Here is a 20735-nt window from a genome sequence, read left to right as displayed (position 1 = left end):
GTCCCCCCCTTGGATTTTTTCTCGTTGAAATGTATCTATTCTGTGTATTCTGAAATATCCCCTTAAATGTCTGCCACTGCATTTCTATTGACCTATCCCTTAACCTAATTTGCAAGTTCACTTTAGCTAGCTCTGCTTTCATGCCCTCATAATTGCCCTTATTTAAGTTTAAAATACTAGTCTTGGACCCACTCTTCTCTCCCTCAAACTGAATGTAAAGTTCAATCATATTATGATCGCTGCTACCTAGGGGCGCCTTAACTATGAGGTCATTGATTAATCCTATCTCATTATGGAAAGATGTAGGAGCAACAGGGTGGTGGTGATAGGAGATTTTAATTTTCCCAACATTGACTGGGATTCACTTAGTGTTAGAGGTCTAGATGGAGCAGAATTTGTAAGGAGCATCCAGGAGGGTTTACTAGAGCAGTATGTAAATAGTCCAACTTGGGAAGGGGCCATACTGGACCTGGTGTTGGGGAATGAGCTCGGCCAGGTGGTTGAAGTTTCAGGAGGGGACTACTTTGGGAATAGTGATCACAATTCCGTAAGTTTTAGAATACTCATGGACAAAGACGAGAGTGGTCCTAAAGGAAGAGTGCTAAATTGGGGGAAGGCCAACTATACCAAAATTCGGCAGGAGCTGGGGAATGTAAATTGGGAGCAGCTGTTTGAAGGTAAATCCACATTTGATATGTGGGAGGCTTTTAAAGAGAGGTTGATTAGCATGCAGGAGAGACATGTTCCTGTGAAAATGAGGGATAGAAATGGCAAGATTAGGGAACCATGGATAACAGGTGAAATTGTGAGACTAGCTAAGAGGAAAAAGGAAGCATACATAAGGTCTAGGAGGCTGAAGAAAGACGAAGCTTTGAAAGAATATCGGGAATGTAGGACCAATCTGAAACGAGGAATTAAGAGGGCTAAAAGGAGTCATGAAATATCTTTAGCAAACAGGGTTAAGGAAAATCCCAAAGCCTTTTATTCATATATAAGGAGCAAGAGGGTAACTAGAGAAAGGATTGGCCCACTCAAGGACAAAGGAGGAAAGTTATGCGTGGAGTCAGAGAAAATGGGTGAGATTCTAAACGAGTACTTTGCATCGGTATTCACCGAGGAGAGGGACATGACGGATGTTGAGGTTAGGGACAGATGTTTGATTACTCTAGGTCAAGTCGGCATAAGGAGGGAGGAAGTTTTGGGTATTCTAAAAGGCATTAAGGTGGACAAGTCCCCAGGTCCAGATGGGATCTATCCCAGGTTACTGAGGGAAGCGAGAGAGGAAATAGCTGGGGCCTTAACAGATATCTTTGCAGCATCCTTAAACACGGGTGAGGTCTGGAGGACTGGAGAATTGCTAATGTTGTCCCCTTGTTTAAGAAGGGTAGCAGGGATAATCCAGGTAATTATAGACCGGTGAGCCTGACGTCAGTGGTAGGGAAGATGCTGGAGAAGATACTAAGGGATAGGATCTATTCCCATTTGGAAGAAAATGGGCTTATCAGTGATAGGCAACATGGTTTTGTGCAGGGAAGGTCATGTCTTACCAACTTAATAGAATTCTTTGAGGAAGTGACAAAGTTGATTGATGAGGGAAGGGCTGTAGATGTCATATACATGGACTTCAGTAAGGCGTTTGATAAGGTTCCCCATGGTAGGCTGGTGGAGAAAGTGAAGTCGCATGGGGTCCAGGGTGTACTAGCTAGATGGATAAAGAACTGGCTGGGCAACAGGAGACAGAGAGTAGCAGTGGAAGGGAGTTTCTCAAAATGGAGACGTGTGACCAGTGGTGTTCCACAGGGATCCGTGCTGGGACCACTGTTGTTTGTGATATACATAAATGATTTGGAGGAAAGTATAGGTGGTCTGATTAGCAAGTTTGCAGACGACACTAAGATTGGTGGAGTAGCAGATAGTGAAGGGGACTGTCAGAGAATACAGCAGAATATAGATATAGATTGGAGAGTTGGGCAGAGAAATGGCAGATGGAGTTCAATCAGGGCAAATGCGAGGTGATGCATTTTGGAAGATCCAATTCAAAAGTGAACTATACAGTAAATGGAAATGTCCTGGGGAAAATTGATGTTCAGAGAGATTTGGGTGTTCAGGTCCATTGTTCCCTGAAGGTGGCAACGCAGGTCAATAGAGTGGTCAAGAATGCATACGGCATGCTTTCCTTCATCGGACGGGGTATTGAGTACAAGGGTTGGCAGGTCATGTTACAGTTGTATAAGACTTTGGTTCGGCCACATTTGGAATACTGCGTGCAGTTCTGGTCGCCACATTACCAAAAGGATGTAGATGCTTTGGAGAGGGTGCAGAGGAGGTTCACCAGGATGTTGCCTGGTATGGAGGGCGCTAGCTATGAAGAGAGGTTGAGTAGATTAGGATTATTTTCATTAGAAAGACGGAGGTTGAGGGGGGACCTGATTGAGGTGTACAAAATCATGAGAGGTATAGACAGGGTGGATAGCATGAAGCTTTTTCCCAGAGTGAGGGATTCAATTACTAGGGGTTACGAGTTCAAAGTGAGAGGGGAAAGGTTTAGGGGGGATATGCGTGGAAAGTTCTTTACGCAGAGGGTGGTGGGTGCCTGGAACGCGTTGCCAGCGGAGGTGGTAGACGTGGGCATGATAGTGTCTTTTAAGATGTATCGAGACAGATACATGAATGGGCAGGAAGCAAAGAGATACAGACCCTTAGAAAATAGGTGACATGTTTAGATAGAGGATCTGGATCGGCGCAGGCTTGGAGGGCCGAAGGGCCTGTTCCTGTGCTGTAATTTTCTTTGTTCTTTGTTTGTTCTTTGTTCTTGCACAATACCAGGTCTAGTATAGCCTGCTCTCTGGTTGGGAAGTGTTGGTGTCCAAAGGGACCTGGGTGTCCTTGTTCAGCAAGCAATTAGGAAGGCAAATGGTATGTTGGCCTTCATCATAAGGGGATTTGAGTACAGAAGTAAAGACATCTTGCTGCAATTGTATAGAGCCTTGGTGAGACTGCACCTGGAGTATTGTGTACAGTTTTGGTCTCCTTATCTAATTAAGGATATACTTGCCATAGAGAAGTGCAACCGAGGTTCACAGGGCTAATTCCTGGGATGGCGGGATTGTTTTATGAGAGGGATTAAGGAAACTGTATTCTCTAGAGTTTCGAAGAATGAGAGGTGATTTCATTAAAACTTACAAAATTCTTACAGGGCATGACAAGGTGGATGTAAATGGGATGTTTCCCCTGGCTGGTGAGTCTAGAACCAGGGCACATAATCTCAGAATAAGGGGTAGGCCATTTAAGACGACGATGAGGAGGAATTTTTTCACTCAGAGGATGGTGAATCTTTGTAATTCTCTGCCCCAGAGGGTTGTGGAAGCTAAATCACAGAGTGTGTTCCAGAGAGAAATTGATAGATTTCTGGAGACAAATGACATCAAGGAAAATGGAGATACTGCGGGAAAGTGGCGTTGAGGTAGATGATCAGCCTGAATCCGATTGAATGGCGCAGCAGGCCTGATGGACTCAATAGCCTACTCCTGTTCCTATGTTCCTAACCAGTCCTCAATCCATGGTAGTATATTACCGCCATTCCATGACTCCTAATTTTATGTAACATCCTCTTGTGTGGCACCTTATCGAATGTTTTTTTGAAAATCCAAATACATTATATCCACTTGTTACCCTTATCCATCTTACCAGTTACATCCTCAAAAATCTCAAGATTTGTCAAACACAATTTCCCTTTCATAAATAGAACATAGAACATAAAACAGTACAGCACAGTACAGGCCCTTCGGCCCACGATATTGTGCCGAACCTTTAACCTACTCTAAGATCAAACTACCCACATACCCTTCATTCTACTATCATCCATGTACCTATCCAAGAGTCGCTTAAATGTCCCTAATGTATCTGCATCTACTGCCACCGCTGGCAGTGCATTCCACGCACCCACCACTCTCTGTGTAAAGAACCTACCTCTGACATCTCCCCTAAACCTTCCTCCAATCACCTTAAAATTATGCCCCCTGGTGATAGCCCTTTCCGCCCTGGGAAAAGTCTCTGGCTATCCACTCTATCTAAGCCTCTCATCATCTTGTACACCTCTATCAAGTCACCTCTCATCCTTCTTTGTTCCAATGAGAAAAGCCTTAGCTCCCTCAACCTTTCTTCGTAAGACATGCCCTCCAGTCCCGGCAGCATCCTGGTAAATCTCCTCTGCACCCTCTCTAAAGCTTCCACATCCTTCCTATAATGAGGCGACCAGAACTGAACACAATATTCCAAGTGTGGTCCAACCAGGGCTTTATAGAGCTGCAGCATAACCTCACGGCTCTTAAACTCAATCCCCTTGTTAATGAAAGCCAACACACCATACGCCTTCTTAACAACCCTATCAACTTGGGTGGCAACTTTGAGCGATCTATGGACATGGACCCCAAGATCCCTCTGTTTCTCCACACTCCCAAGAATCCTGTCTTTAAGGCTGTATTCTGCATTCAAATTCGACCTTCCAAAATGAATCACTTCACACTTTTCCAGGTTGAACTCCATCTGCCACTTCTCAGCCCAGCTCTGCATCCTGTCAATGTCCCGTTGCAACCTACAACAGCCTTCCACACTATCCACAACTCCAGCAACTTTCGTGTCATCGGCAAACTTGCTAACCCAGCCTTCCACTTCCTCATCCAAGTCATTTATAAAAATCACAAAGAGCAGAGGTCCCAGAACAGATCCCTGCGGAACACCACTGGTCACCGAGCTCCAGGCTGAATACTTTCCAACTACTGCCACCCTCTGTCTTCTGTGGGCCAGCCAATTCTGTATCCAAACAGCCAACTTTCCATGTATCCCATGCCTCCTTACTTTCTGAATGAGCCTACCATGGGGAACCTTATCAAACGCCTTGCTAAAATCCATATACACCACATCCACTGCTCTTCCTTCATCAATGTGTTTTGTCACGTCTTCAAAGAATTCAATAAGGCTTGTGAGGCATGACCTGCCCCTCACAAAGCCATGCTGACTGTCTCTAATCAAACTATGCTTTTCCAAATAATCATAAATCCTGTCTCTCAGAATCCTCTCCAATAATTTGCCCACTACCGACGTAAGACTGACTGGTCTATAATTCCCAGGGTTATCCCTATTCCCTGTCTTGAACAAGGGAACAACATTTGCCACCCTCCAATCATCCGGTACTACTCCAGTGGACAGTGAAGACGCAAAGATCATCGCCAAAGGCGCGGCAATCTCTTCCCTCGCTTCCCGTAATATCCTTGGGTATATTCCGTCTGGCCCCGGGGACTAATCTGTCCTCATGCCTTTCATAATTTCCAGCACATCCTCCTTCTTAACATCAGCCTGTTCGAGCATATCAGCCTGTTCCACGCTGTCCTCACAAACAACCAGATCCCTCTCACTAGTGAATACTGAAGCAAAGTATTCATTTAGGACCTCCCCTACCTCCTCCGACTCCAGGCACAAGTTCCCTCCACTATCCCTGATCGGCCCTACCCTCACTCTGGCCATCCTCTTGTTCCTCACATAAGTGTAGAACGCCTTGGGATTTTCCTTAATCCTGCCCGCCAAGACTTTTTCATGTCCCCTTCTAGCTCTCCTAAGTCCATTCTTCAGTTCCTTCCTGGCTACCTTGTAATCCTCTAGAGCCCTGTCTGATCCTTGCTTCCTCAACCTTAAGTAAGCTTCCTTCTTCCTCTTGACTAGCTGTTCCACATTTCTTGTTATCCAAGGTTCCTTCACCCTACCATCCCTTCCTTGCCTCATCGGGACAAACCTATCCAGCAGTCGCAGCAAGTGCTCCCTAAACAACCTCCACATTTCTGTCGTGCATTTCCCTGAGAACATCTGTTCCCAATTTATGCTCCCCAGTTCCTGCCTAATAGCATTGTAATTCCCCCTCCCCCAATTAATTATTTTCCCATCCCGTCTGCTCCTGTCCCTCTCCATGACTATAGTAAAGGTCAGGGAGTTGTGATCACTATCACCGAAATGCTCTCCCACCGAGAGATCTGCCACCTGGCCTGGTTCGTTGCCAAGCACCAAATCCAACATAACCTCCCCTCTAGTCGGCCTATCTACATATTGAGTCAGGAAACCTTCCTGGACACACCTGACAAAAACTGCTCCATCCAAACTATTTGCACTAAGGAGGCTCCAATCAATATTAGGGAAGTTGAAGTCACCCATGACAACAACCCTGTTACTTCTGCACCTTTCCAAAATCTGCCTCCCAATCTGTTCCTCCATGTCTCTGTTGCTATTGGGGGGTCGATAGAAAACTCCCAATAAAGTGACTGCTCCTTTCCTGTTTCTGACTTCCACCCATAATGACTCAGTCGACAAACCCACCTCGACAACCTCCCTTTCTACAGCTGTGATACTATCCCAGATTAGCAATGCCACTCCCCCACCTCTTTTACCTCCCACCCTATTCCTTTTGAAACATCTAAACCACGGAACATCAAACATCCATTCCTGCCCCTGTGATATCCAAGTCTCCATAATGGCCACAACATCGTAGCTCCAAGTACTGATCCATGCTCGAAGTTCATTACCCTTATTCCTGACACTTATTGCGTTAAAATAGACACACTTCAACCCATCATACTGGCTGCAACTTTGCCCTGTCAACTGTCTAACCTTCCTCACAGACTCTCTGCACTCTGTATCTGCCTGTTCAACAGCTACCCCATCCACTGATCCGTAGCTCCGGTTCCCATCCCCTTGCCAAACGAGTTTAAACCCTCCCGAAGAGCTCTAGCAAACCTCCCGGACAGGATATTGGTGCCCCTCCAGTTCAGATGCAACCCGTCCTTCTTGTACAGGTCCCACCTTCCCCAGAAGGGATCCCAATGATCCACATATCTGAAGCCCTCCCTCCTCCACCAGCTCTGTAGCCACGTGTTGACTCTGTTTAATCATACGATGATTTTCTCAGTGCCCTGTTGCCACTTTCTTAATCATAGATTCTAGCATTTTGCCTACTACAAGAAGGATGGGTTGCATCTGAACTTGAGGGGCACAAATATCCTGGCTGCGAGGTTTGCTAGCGTCACTCGGGAGGGTTTAAACTAGTGTGGCAGGGGTGTGGGAAACAGAGCAGTAGGACAGCAAGTGAAATAAATGAAGGGGAACTAGTAAATAAGGCCAGTAAGACTAAGAGGAAGAGCAGGCAGGGAGATGTTGCGGAGAACAGCGGGACTGGTGGTCAGAAGTGCATTTGTTTCAATGCAAGAAGTATAACAGGTAAGGCAGATGAACTTAGAGCTTGGATTAGTACTTGGAACTATGATGTTGTTGCTATTACAGAGACTTGGTTGAGGGAAGGACAGGATTGGCAGCTAAATGTTCCAGGATTTAGAAGCTTCAGGCAGGATAGAGGAGGATGTAAAAGGGGTGGGGGAGTTGCATGACTGGTTAAGGAGAATATCACAGCTGTACTGCGGGAGGACACCTTGGAGGAGTCATGCAGCGAGGCAATATGGGTGGAGCTCAGGAATAGGAAGGGTGCAGTCACGATGTTGGGGGTTTACTACAGGCCTCCCAACAGCCAGTGGGAGGTAGAGGAGCAGATATGTAGACAGATTTTGGAAAGATGTAAAGGTAACAGGGTTGTAGTGGTGGGTGATTTTAACTTCCCCTATATTGACTGGGACTCACTTAGTGCTAGGGGTTTGGATGGGGCAGAATTTGTAAGGAGCATCCAGGAGGGCTTCTTGAAACAATACGTAGATAGTCCAACTAGGGATGGGGCTGTACTGGACCTGGTATTGGGGAATGAGCCCGGCCAGGTGGTCGAAGTTTCAGTGGGGGAGCATTTCGGGAACAGTGACTATAATTCCATAAGTTTTAAGGTACTTGTGGATAAGGATAACAGTAGTCCTCGGGTGAAGGTGCTAAATTGGGGGAAGGCTAATTATAACAATATTAGGCAGGAACTGAAGAATTTAGATTGGGGGCGGCTGTTTGAGGGTAAATCAACATCTGACATGTGGGAGTCTTTCAAACGTCAGTTGATTAGAATCCAGGACCAGCATGTTCCTGTGAGGAAGAAGTTTAGGTTTGGCAAGTTTCGGGAACCTTGGATAACGCAGAATATTGTGAGCCTCGTCAAAAAGAAAAAGGAAGCATTCGTAAGGGCTGGAAGGCTAGGAACAGACAAATCCGTTGAGGAATATAGAGACAGTAGGAAGGAACTTAAGCAAGGAGTCATGGGGGCTAAAAGGGGTTATGAGAAGTCATTGGCAAACAGGATTAAGGAAAATCCCAAGGCTTTTTATACGTATATAAAGAGCAAGAGGGTAACCAGGGAAAGGGTTGGCCCACTCAAGGACAGAGAAGGGAATCTATGTGTGGAACCAGAGGAAATGGGCGAGGTACTAAATGAGTACTTTGCATCAGTATTCACCAGGGAGAAGGACTTTGTGGATGATGAGCCTAGGGAAGGGAGTGTAGGTAGTCTCAGTCATCTCATTATCAAAAAGGAGGAGGTGTTGGGTGTCTTGCAAAGCAATAAGGTAGATAAGTCCCCAGGGCCTGATGGGATCTACCCCAGAATACTGAGGGAGGCAAGGGAAGAAATTGCTGGGGCCTTGACAGAAATCTTTGCATCCTCATTGGCTACAGGTGAGGTCCCAGAGGACTGGAGAATCGCCAATGTTGTTCCTTTGTTTAAGAAGGGTAGCAAGGATAATCCAGGAAATTATAGGCCGGTGAGCGTTACATCAGTGGTAGAGAAATTATTAGAGAGGATTCTTCGGGACAGGATTTACTCCCATTTGGAAACAAATGGACTTATTAGCAAGAGGCAGCATGGTTTTGTGAAGGGGAGGTCGTGTCTCACTAATTTGATTGAGTTTTTTGAGGAAGTGACAAAGATGATTGATGAAGGAAGGGCAGTGGATGTTATCCATATGGACTTCAGTAAAGCCTTTGACAAGGTCCCTCATGGCAGACTGATACAAAAGGTGAAGTCACATGGGATCAGAGGGGAGCTGGCAAGATGGTTACAGAACTGGCTCGGTCATAGAAGACAGAGGGTCGCAGTGGAAGGGTGCTTTTCTGAATGGAGGGATGTGACTAGTGGTGTTCCGCAGGGATCAGTGCTGGGACCTTTGCTCTTTGTAGTATATATAAATGATTTGGAGGAAAATGTAGCTGGTCTGATTAGTAAGTTTGCGGACGACACAAAGGTTGGTGGAGTTGCGGACAGTGATGAGGATTGTCAGAGGATACAGCAGGATATAGATCGGTTGGAGACTAGGGCGGAGAAATGGCAGATGGAGTTTAATTCGGACAAATGTGAGGTAATGCATTTTGGAAGGTCCAATGCAGGTGGGATGTATACAGTAAATGGCAGAACCCTTAGGAGTATTGACAGGCAGAGAGATCTGGGCGTACAGGTCCACAGGTCACTGAAAGTGGCAACGCAGGTGGATAAGGTAGTCAAGAAGGCATACAGCATACTTGCCTTCATCGGTCGGGGCATAGAGTATAAAAATAGGCAAGTCATGCTGCAGCTGTACAGAACTTTAGTTAGGCCACACTTAGAATATTGCGTGCAATTCTGGTCGCCACACTACCAGAAGGACGAGGAGGCTTTGGAGAGGGTACAGAAGAGGTTTACCAGGATGTTGCCTGGTCTGGAGGGCATTAGCTATGAGGAGAGGTTGGATAAACTCGGATTGTTTTCACTGGAACGACGGAGGTGGAGGGGCGACATGATAGATGTTTACAAAGTTATGAGCGGCATGGACAGAGTGGATAGCCAGAAGCTTTTTCCCAGGGTGGAAGAGTCAGTTACTAGGGGACATAGGTTAAAGGTGAGAGGGGCAAAGTTTAGAGAGGATGTGCAAGGCAAGTTCTTTACGCAGAGGATGGTGAGTGCCTGGAACCTTTTGCCGGGGGAGGTGGTGGAAGCAGGTACCATAGATATGTTTAAGAGGCATCTTGACAAATACATGAATAGGATGGGAATAGAGGGATACGGACCCCGGAAGTGCAGAAGGTTTTAGTTTCGGCAGGCATCAAGATCGGCGCAGGCTTGGAGGGCCGAATGGCCTGTTCCTGTGCTGTACTGTTCTTTGTTCTTTGTACCGATGTTAGGCTAGCTGGCTTACAGTTCCCAGTTTTCTTTCTTGCTCCTTTCTTAAATAGAGGGATTCCATTTTCTACTTTCCAATCCTTGGAACTGTTCTAGAATCTAAAGAATTCTGGAATATCAAAACTAATGCATCCATTATCTCTACAGCTACCTCTTAAAATTCTAGGATGGAGGTCATCAGGTCCAGAGTATTTGTCACCAGTTAATCCCATTAATTTCTCTAAAATTGCCCCCAAATACTGGAATAATGGTCACAGTTAGGTACCAGAGGCTGCCTGGCACCAAGAAAGTTCATCCAGCAAGGATTCAGCCTCATTAGGAGATGAATAGAGGAGCAGAGAATATTAATGAAAGTAAAATAACCACACCTCGGCAAGTTTTGGTTTTACAATCATTGAATAAGATAACTGATATTCTACTACCTTACATCTATGTCTGGACGGTCCACTTCTGGGCAGAGTTCCAGTGGATTGGAACATCCCCCATCCATGCATATTCACCTGACATCAACCCAGGGAAATAACTTACTATGCACAGTAGACTCCCAGTTGGATTCTTGCTGCCAAGAGAAAGCCTACCAGTGTGAAGGGGAGAATCCAGGTTGTGTTGTATGGTTTACTGCATCTAGGTCCAATGGCTGTTTAAACTAATTGTCTATCTATTTGCGGTATTTCTGGCATCACAGGAGGTCTAGACCAAAATAAACGAGAGCATCATTTAATGGGGCAAGAGGCCCCAAAGACTGCACCAAAGCTCACAAGACTGAAGCCATCAGGAGTGAGTGTTGGGCCCCGTTGTAAAGCTATTAGGCACATCTCCCTTCTTTCTTGATCTTAGGAACTTTATTGCTGCTACGCTGACCCTTCTGTCAACATCACATGGCGGTTTCAAGAGACAGTAGTAACTAAAGTAGATGAATGGAAATGAGCTGGGAACCCAGGTTCCCTCAAGAATATTTGCATGCAGTAGCTGGGGAAGAGGTGACCAGCAGCAGGGGTGGCAGGAGAGGAAAATTGAGGTCAAGGCAGTGGTAGGCCTCAATACCTCATTCTCTGCCACTACCCTGGCCCATTTTAGGTGGTAAAATGCAAGAGAAGCTAGTCACTAGCCTTTTCCATTTAGTATTGGAATAGAATAGGAAATTCTGCCTCCTTCTGTCTTCTTCATCTATTAAGTACAATTATTTTTATGTCATTAATATATTCCATATATTCGCACATTCTTTATCCTCAATTTTAGTGAAGGAGATAACTAATTAATTAGGCTTTCCATACTTATAATTTCAGTGAACATAGTGCCCTTCATTTTTTTCCCAGAGAATCTGAGTTTTCAGTCCTTCTCCCCCCACCCTCCACCCCCACCCCCCTCCCACTATTTACAATGAACAGCACAGTGCTGAAGGAGGCCAGTTGGTCCATCGAGTCTATGTTGGCTTGACTGAAGAGCAATCCAGTTCATCCCAGTGCTTGGCCCTTGCCCCATACCACTGCAATTTATCTCCTTCAAGTCATTATCCAATTCCCTTTTCAAATCTACAATTAAATTAGTTTCCAACATCCTATCAGGCAGTGCGTTCCAAATCGTAATTACTTGTTGCTTAAAAGTTTTTCCTCATATCGCCTATAGTTTTTTTTGCCAATCACCTTAAATCTGTGCACTCTGGTTATCATCCAGAGCCATTGGAATCAGTCTCTTTTTATTTACTCTATCTCAACCCTTCATGGTTTTAAACACCTCTATCAAATCTCCTCTTGGCCTTCCCTGCTCTAAGGAGAACAATGCCAGCTTCTCCACTCTAACCATATAACTGTAATCCCTTATCCCTGGAACTATTCTAGCTAATCACTTCTGTATCCTCCCCACAGCCTTCACATCCTTCCTCAAGTGTGGTGCCCAGAATTGGATACAATACTCCAGTTGGGACTGAGCTGCTTTTGTACTCTATCCTCTATTTATAAAGCCCAGGATCCCATATGCTTTGTTAAACTGTCCTGACACCTTCAAAGATTTGTGCACAAACGCCGTCAGGTCTATTTACTCTTGAACCTCTTTTAAAATTGTACCATTTAACTTGTACTGAAATGTGAATTTATTATTTTTCACTATTTCCACATCATCGCACGCTTCTATTCTGTGGACTAATTTCTTGACTGTAGTTTGTAATACACATCAAATTTTCAGTCACCTATTTGATCATTTGCATGCTTACTCTATTAGTGTCAACCATGGTTCAGTTGGTAGCACTCAAAAGGCTGTGGGGTCAAGTCCCACTTGAGCACAAAGATCAAGGTTGATTGACAGGCTTAGTGCAGTATTGAGGGAGTACTCAGGCAAGAGGTGCCACTGCAACCAACTCTTAAGGCTGAATCTCAACTCCTAAAAATGGATGGTTTGGGGTAGTGTCAGAGGTTAAAATGCAAAAAAACACCACCACCTGCAAGTTCCCCTCCAAGCCACTCATCATCCTGACTTGGAACTACATCGTTTCTTCACTGTTGTTGGGACAAAATTATGTAATTCTCTTCCTAACAGCACTGTTGGTGTACCTACACTCCAAGGACTGCAGCGGTTCAAGAAGGCAGCTCACCACTACCTTCTCAAGGGCAATAAGGGATGGGAAAAAATTGCCAGCGAAGCCCACATCCCACAAATTAATTGAAAGAAAGTCGCCCACCTGGTTTTAATGGAGGCGGGACAAGGATTGGGTGACCATCCCACTCACAGGAAGCAATTTGGTCATTTAAATATTATAATAAGGCTGTATGCCTTCATTTTAACATTTTATTTTTAACCACAAGCTGCCAGATTTCCCAGGCTGTAGGAAACTTGGCAGCTTATAGAAGGTGAGAAGGGCTGAATCCATGAGGTAAATGCCTTTACAACACTGTTGATGGGCCAGGAGGAGCAGGAGTGTTTCTTCCAGGTTCAACAAGCTATCCAGTAAACTCACCCTATGCCCGCGATCTCTCTGCTCCCCCCGCGATCTCTGTGCTCCCCCAGCAACCCCCAACCACTACTGGACTCTCCTGACCACCTGACTCTCCACCATGATCGGAAACCCTGAAACAACCATCATGCAATCGGGACACCCCTAAAAAAAAGACTTGCATTTATATTGCGCCTTTCATGACCACCAGACATCCCAAAGTGTTTCACAGTCAATAAAGTACTTTTGAAGCGTAGTCACTGTTGTAATATAGGAAACACAGGGGCCAATTTGTACACAGCAAGCTCCCACAAACAGCAATGTGATAATGACCAAATAATCTGTTTTTCTGATGATGGTTGAGGGATAAATATTGGTCAGGACACCTGGGACAACTCCACTGCTCTTGTTCAAAATAGTGCCATAGCATCTTGTACGTCCACCTAATGGGGTAGGTGGGGCCTCGGTTTAACATCTAATCTGAAAGACAGCAACTCTGACAGTGCAGCACTTCCTCTGTACTGCACTGGAGTATCATTCTAGATTGTTGTGCTTAAGTCGTGGAGTGGAACTTGAACCCACAACCTTCTGTCTGAGAGATGACAGTGCTACTAACTGAGCCACAACTCATCTCTGCGATCTGAATCACCACCCCCCCACCCCACCAACGATCTCTCGCATGCCTCCACCCTGTCACTCAGGCTACCTGTGGGTGTAAATCCCACTTAGAGGAGCCCTGAAATTAAATTCTCCAGGACATTCAGGAAACCCATTCTTCCAGATTTCCTGACCTCAACCGCTTCAATTCCCAAACAGAACACATCTCAAGGTTAAAATCCAGGCCTTAGTTTCCAAAATCTCTTCGTCCTCCACAAGTCACCTACACTGTAACTGTGAGATTCCTTGTCCACTACACATCCTCAAGATCCCTTCCATTTCTCTGAAACCTTGCAGTTGTGCTGCTGATATTTCTCTTTTCTCCTGGGATTGAGGGCAGCTGTAGAGGGCCTCGAGCCAAGGTTCAGTAACGATGGAGAGGTGATCACAGATGAATAATTTGCTTGATTGCTTTTGGGAAATATAGGCTAGTATTTTACCAGATCTTTGGGGACGTGTTAGGAGGAGGGAATGCTGGAAAAATGGCACTGGAAGGTGTCAGGGGGTGCCTGATGTCTTCCTGCCGCCATGCCATTTTGGCCACGGCAGGAAAGGTGGCATATCGGCTATCCACCTGGACTCCAATTGAAACATTTAAGTGGCCAATTAAGAGCCACTTCCCACCTCCATGGGCTTTTTGTCCATGTCTTGAGAGGAGGGATGTCCACACCACTGCGTGGGGAGACCATCCGTTAAACTTTGGCAGCTTCCCAGCAGGCCCCGGGCAGGGGGCACTACATCGCATGGCCCCTCTGGGCAATGGCCACATTTTCAGCAATGGTGCTGCCTACCCTCAGCATTCCCCCCCCCCACCCCACCATACCCCCACCCCCTGCCCCACCCCCCCCACAATCGCCAGGGTTTGCTTGCCTGGCCCCAGGGTCCCCTGACCCCATATTTACCTCTTCGAGAGCGCCTTGGCCATTGATGTGCCCTTGTAGCTGCAGATTAAGCAATGGCCACTGCTAGTGATAGCGCTGCTAAGGTTGCTGAGTTGGCAACCCTCTGATTAGGCCAACAGCTCTTGGGTTGGGGGGGTGGGGGCGGGTTGGACAGCAGGCCACCGTCCTTAATTGGGACAGCAACCCCAGTGATGGCCACATAATTGGCCACCACCAGGAAAATGCCTTCCTGGACCCTGCGTCCAGTCGTAGCAGGGTCGCCTCCTACTTTCAGCCTCATCGGTAGGACCTCAGCCAAGGTGGAAAATTTCAGCCCATAAAGTAGTTATGCAAAACTTCCCTTCAGTAAGATTAAATAGATGGGATTGAGCCCACTGTGAGACAAAGTGTACAGAACTCATGGGAAGAGTCAAACATCTTTATCTCGTGTTTTTTTTTACTTCTATGATGTTCTTACTAGAGTGTTTTCACCTCAAATTGATCTCCTAAAATGAACTTCATGTCTCCTTCATTGTTCATTCTCCAACATGATGTCACCTGTCAGGCAGAGGACTAAAATCCGCACTCATTTCACCCTCACCTTAGTTGGCCACCTTCTGCAACATTCAGGACATCAACCACAGAAACATATTCCATAGCTCTGTTTGTAAGTAAGAATAAACATGATTCCTTTTTTGTGCTTCTAACCATTGAGGAAATATTTTAAAATAGCTATTGCAATTGTTGTTTAAATTATGTTCTAATTGGCGTGTCTGTATACAACAAGAAAGCATTAAGGAACTAGGCTGAATACCATTTGTAATTAATTTTACTACAGTAGTTGTGAGCATATTGTTAGTATCTAACTTATGAAATTGAAAATAAAACATTTTGAATTTTACTATTCAGCTAGGGCACTTATAAAAACATAACTGATTTAAAAGGATAGTAAAAGGAAGGCTTAAGATGGATTTTTCTTGTTGCTTTTAAAAGGAAAATAAGGAAAATAGGATTTTAGATAATTTTTTAATAATGGCTTGACATTAAAAATATTTGCTGTTATTCTTACAGTTTAATACAAGCCAGTTTAATATCTCATTTTCTTGACATTGCTTATTGCTACTTATAAGGACACTGTTTTGCCTCTGACATACTCTGTGAACCATGTACAGAAGCTCTTTTCATACTCCACAATTAACTCCAAATTTATCATTTATTTAATGTTACTTATATAAACTTAAAATTAATGATTAGAATTTATGTCTATATTATATTAAGAAATGAAATTAGGAAAGCATAGTGCATACCAGTTCCAAGACTTAACCACCTTAAACATTCACTTTCTCCACCACCGCCGCACAGTGGCAGCAGTGTGTACCATATACAAGATACACTGCAGCAGCACACCAAGCCTCCTTCAACAGCATCTTCCAAACCCATGACCTCTACCATCTGGAAGGACAAGGGCAACAGATGCATGGGAACACCATCACCTGCAAGTTCCTCTCCAAGCCACACACCATCCTGACTTAGAATTGTATTGTTGTTCCTTCACTGTTGCTGGGTCGAAAACCTGGAACTCACTCCCTAACAGCACTGTGGGTCTACTTACACCAGATGGACTGCAACAGTTCAAGGCGGCGATTCACCACCACCTTCTCAAGGGCAATTAGGGATGGGCAACAAATGCTGACCTTTCCAGCGACGCTTATATCCCAGGAAAGAATTTAAAAAATACTAATAATAACATACTATGTTTGAAACGTGGGGAGAGAAACGACTTGTGCTCAAAATGGACGCAAAGTCACCAGTGCACTATTGCATACATTGGTCTGTGCGAGGCCCAAGCCAGATTCAGCTTCAGTCCTCATTTAAATGTCACCAGTGAGCTGCAGATGCCATCTGGGGGAAGTGGGATTTCCCGGGAGGTGGAGGTTGGGGAGTGGTTGTGGTGATGGGCTCAAATGCACTGCCAGTGGACATTTGTGAGCCAGGTGGAGCACTTGTGCTTTTCCTGGGCCCACAAAAATTAAAAATTTAAATTTCTTGGGCCTTTTTTAGTGATGCCACCAGTGGTCCCTTTAAAGACCACTAATTAGACTGCCCAATTGCTGGTACCACTGGGCAGAATACAGTGGTTCAAGCTCCGCTTTGTTGTACCTGAATTTTGCATTTGGGGTTCTATAGCCAGTGTAGGACCCTGATTTGCATATTTAATGAGTCTAACACCGATTTCAGATGGGTGCCCTGGACAATTAAAAATTGCACAAGCCAATATGGCGGCTGGTGCGCATCAGATCCCGATCGGGTGCAAGGTGAATCCACAGGTTTGATCTCCATTTTATGGGTGCAAAGCGGCTGACTGTAAGTTGTATTTCTCCCCCATGATTATGAACTACCTGTATACCAAATCATTAACATGCAATAAAAATTAGACATACAAATAGACAAAAAAAGTTTACAAAGTTCATCAGATCTGTCACATACAGCTGATGTTGCAACCTTATACAAAGTTCACCCACTCCCTAACTATGCCATCTCCTGGGAGAGGCGAAAAAAGGAAAAAAAATTGCAACCTATTCAATAAAAAGTCTTGAAAATTCCTTTCCAACTCCCTCAGGCAATTAGGCAAAGCTCCAGGATGCAATGGATGCCCATGACTCATCACAATCACAGCTAACTAGTGACTGGCTCTCTATAACTGGATTTATTGTTTTTCTCTCAGGAACTAGCGAAGTTCCTTTTTTTTAAGGAATTAGTGATTTCATCCTCACTGCATGTCGCAACAGTTTGTCTCAGAGAGCAATACATTCCACCCTCTAACTTGACTATCAACAGATTTTTAACTTCATGGCCTCCAGGCCCCACTTCCCCCCCCCCCCACCGACCCCCAACCCTATCCAATTCAAAACTGTTCTCTTCATCATTTTAAAACCCAATCATACTCCATCCAAGCTTGCATTACTCCAAAGTAAGTAAACCTAAATTTTGGAACCTATCTCATAACTAAGCACTCTGATTTGGTATCATTCTGCAGCCTCCCCAGAACCTCAATATCCTTTACCATTTGCGGTAATTACATCTGAAAACATTTTTCCAGATATACTGGAGTATAATATAGCTTAAATACAGTATTCTTCAATTTATAATCAATTGGCCTAGCAGTACAACCTAAAACTCTACTTGCTTTCCCTAAAGACATCTCTTACACTGTTCATGCACCTTTAGTGAGTGATCATCTACTACCTCCAGTCTTTTTCTTCATCCCTTGATAGAAACCCTGAATTTGTTTTTATTCGTTTCATGAATGTGGATGTCACTGGCAAGGTCAGCATTTGTTGCCTATCCCTAATTGCCCTGATGAAAGTGGTGATGTGCTGCCTTCTTGAACCGCTGCAGTCCAGCTGGTGCAGGTACACCCATGGTACTGTTAGGGAGGAAGTTCCAGGATTTTGATCCAGCAACAGTGAAGGAACAGTGATATATTTCCAATTCGGAATGGTGTGTGGTTTGGAGGGGAACTTGCACATGCTGGAGTTCCCACACGTCAGCTGCCCCTGCCCTTCTAGGTGGAAGAAATGGCAGATTTGGAAGGTGCTGTTGAAGGAGCCTCGATGAGTTGCTGCAGTGAATCTTGTAGAAGGTATACACTGCTGCCACTGTGCGTCAGTGGTGGAGGGAGCGAATGTTTAAGGTGGTGGATGGGGTGCCGATCAAGCAAGCTGTTTTGCCCTGGATGGTGTTGAGCTTCTTGAGTGTTGTTGGAGTCGTAATCATCCAGGCAAGTGGAGAGTATTCCATCACACACCCCTGACTTGTGCCTTGCAGATGATGGACAGACTGTGGCGAGTCAGGAGGTGGGTTACTGACCACAGGATTCCCAGCCTCTGACCTGCTCTTGTAGCCACAATATTTATGTGACTGCTCCAGTTCAGTTTCTGTTCAAATGATGTTGAGGATGTTGATAGTGGGGGATTCAGCGATGGCAATGCCTTTGAATGTCAAGGGAAGATGGTTAGATTCTCTCCTGCTGGAGATTGTCATAGCCTGGCACTTGTGTGGTTTGGATGTTACTTGCCACTTATCAGCCCAAGCCTGAATGTTGTTCAGGTCTTGCTGCATATGGACACAGGCTGCTTCAGTATCTAAGGATTTGTGAATGGTACTGAACATTGTACAATGGAGCGAAAGTCACTGATGAAGCAGCTGAAGATGGTTGGGCCTAGGACACTACCCTGAGGAACTCCTGCAGTAATGTCCTGGGGCTGAGATGATTGACCTCCAAGAACCAGAGACATGCCTGGAATTTCCTGTCCAAGTGAATAACACTGCCCTGTCTGTATTACACTGGGGGAAGTTTATGCTCTCTTCCGCATCAGGTTTGGAAACAAGGAGAGCATATAATCAGATGGGATGGTGGCAGGGGGTGTACCCTTCCACCCTCCCGCCTCTACACAAATTAAGTCCAGGATGGGAAGGCCTGTGAATGGCCGATTGAGACCCTTAAGTGGAATTAGCCCAGCGTGGGTGGGCCTGTTGCCGCATGGGGAGCACGCCAAGCAAACCTGTGCAGGTAGCTTGCCGGCTTCAGGGGAGGGTCACTCGTCAAAAGGCACAGTGCCTGAATTAGGGACCCATCATCGGGAAGGGGGGGGGGAAAGAGGGGAGGGGTCTCGCTGAGAACCACCCCCCTGCCCTTGCTGCTGACACCCCCTACATCATCTTCTCCACAAACCCCACCCCGCAAAACCCCTCCGACGTTGATTTCCCTGTGGCCTGGTTCCAGGACCTCAGGTGAGTCAAGTACCAGCAGCAGCCACTGCCTCCACGGTGGCGCTGCTCAGTTAAAGAGCTGCCAATCTCTGATTGGCCGACAGCTCTCAGCAGGCAAGACTTCCGCCACCATGGTCCTTGATCCTGGGATAGGCCTACCGCTGTCTACTTTAGTGCCTAATTGGAACTTGATCCGGGCCTTCCCCAGAGATGGCGATGTGGGAGTCTTGCTGGCGCTTTTGCCAGTGGTCAAGACCCCCTTCGCCAAGACAAAATCCTAACCATTATGTCTGGCACACATCAATGCATTCACTTCCCTAATCTAAATAGGCCTGAAATCTACCTATTTGATCTGAATTAAGTAGGCAACAGCCAGGAGAGGGAGCATGGGTAATGCAGTGCTGGACAGCCACAAGTTCTTCAGCCAGTGACCCTATCAAAGAACAAAGAACAAAGAAAATTACAGCACAGGAACAGGCCCTTCGGCCCTCCAAGCCTGCGCCGATCCAGATCCTCTATCTAAACATGTCGCCATCAGTGACCCTATCATTTTTAAAAATTTCTTCTGCTCCACAAGAGGGCTAATTTCCTCACAATGCCTTAATTTCCTTTGGGGGTAGAGACCAGAACACAGGACTGGACCCTAGGTCTGTCATGTCATTGGGCTGGGTGTACAGGCTAGGCAAGGAAATTTCTGTGCACCCACCTTCTCTGACATCAGGGGCCATGTTTGGGATGGACTGTGGACTGAGGTTTCGTGCCAACAGATCATCTCAGAAACTTCAAGCAGTGACTTAGGGATTCCGGATCTGTAGCCCTGGCAGAGGCAAGGACCCTGCATTTCCAGGTCCTGGCACAATTTCTTGCCCATCTGCTGTACTCCTGTGCTGGAATTGCACTGCTAGAGGCACAAATTTTCAGCCCCAATCTATTTTACATATTAGGCATATCTTTATCCTCAAATATTGGCAATCCCTCAAAGAACCTATGGGGTCCTTGTTTGTTCTCTGACTCCCAACAAAAGTCTTGTGATCAATACATTGATTATTCATATTCCTAATAACAGTTTTAGTTATTGCCAGTGGATTTTTATACTTATCCTTAGTTCCTTGACAAATAAACCTTTTATACTTAATTGAATACTTTTTGGGGGTTCATTTCTCTATGAATATCCTTAATTAGCCATTAAGGTTTCACTTTACCTAGAACCCTTCTTTTGTTCCTAGGGCTATAGAAGACAGTCTTCTCCTTCGTCTCTGATATAAAAATAATTCATTTTCCTAGTGTTATCAGAGTTATTCTTGCCCAACAGCGTAGCATAATGTGCTTTTCCTAAATCTTGTCTGATAAGTGAAAACTTAGCCCTGCTGAAATTAGTTAA

General features: G+C 45.4%; 1 protein-coding gene across 7 annotated transcripts in view; it reads right to left on the bottom strand.

Annotated features, from left to right (window-relative positions):
- The window catches only part of ppargc1a (peroxisome proliferator-activated receptor gamma, coactivator 1 alpha), a 725688-nt gene that overhangs the window by 14227 nt on the left and 690726 nt on the right, over positions 1 to 20735 (bottom strand). Inside the window, exon 13 of one of the 7 annotated variants that reach the window (XM_068037492.1) lies at positions 15183 to 15242. The exons of 5 other annotated variants lie outside the window; for them this stretch is intronic. In XM_068037492.1, coding sequence (XP_067893593.1) covers positions 15208 to 15242 — 35 coding nt within the window. In that variant the 3' untranslated portion in view covers positions 15183 to 15207. Of the gene's footprint in view, positions 1 to 15182; positions 15243 to 17480; positions 18574 to 20735 lie in introns of those variants that run through there. One more of the 7 variants, XM_068037483.1, reaches the window with a different exon arrangement.

The sequence above is a fragment of the Heterodontus francisci genome, chromosome 1 (genome assembly GCF_036365525.1).
Source record: "Heterodontus francisci isolate sHetFra1 chromosome 1, sHetFra1.hap1, whole genome shotgun sequence".
NCBI lineage: Eukaryota > Metazoa > Chordata > Chondrichthyes > Heterodontiformes > Heterodontidae > Heterodontus > Heterodontus francisci.
This window is presented reverse-complemented; position numbering and strand designations above follow the sequence as displayed.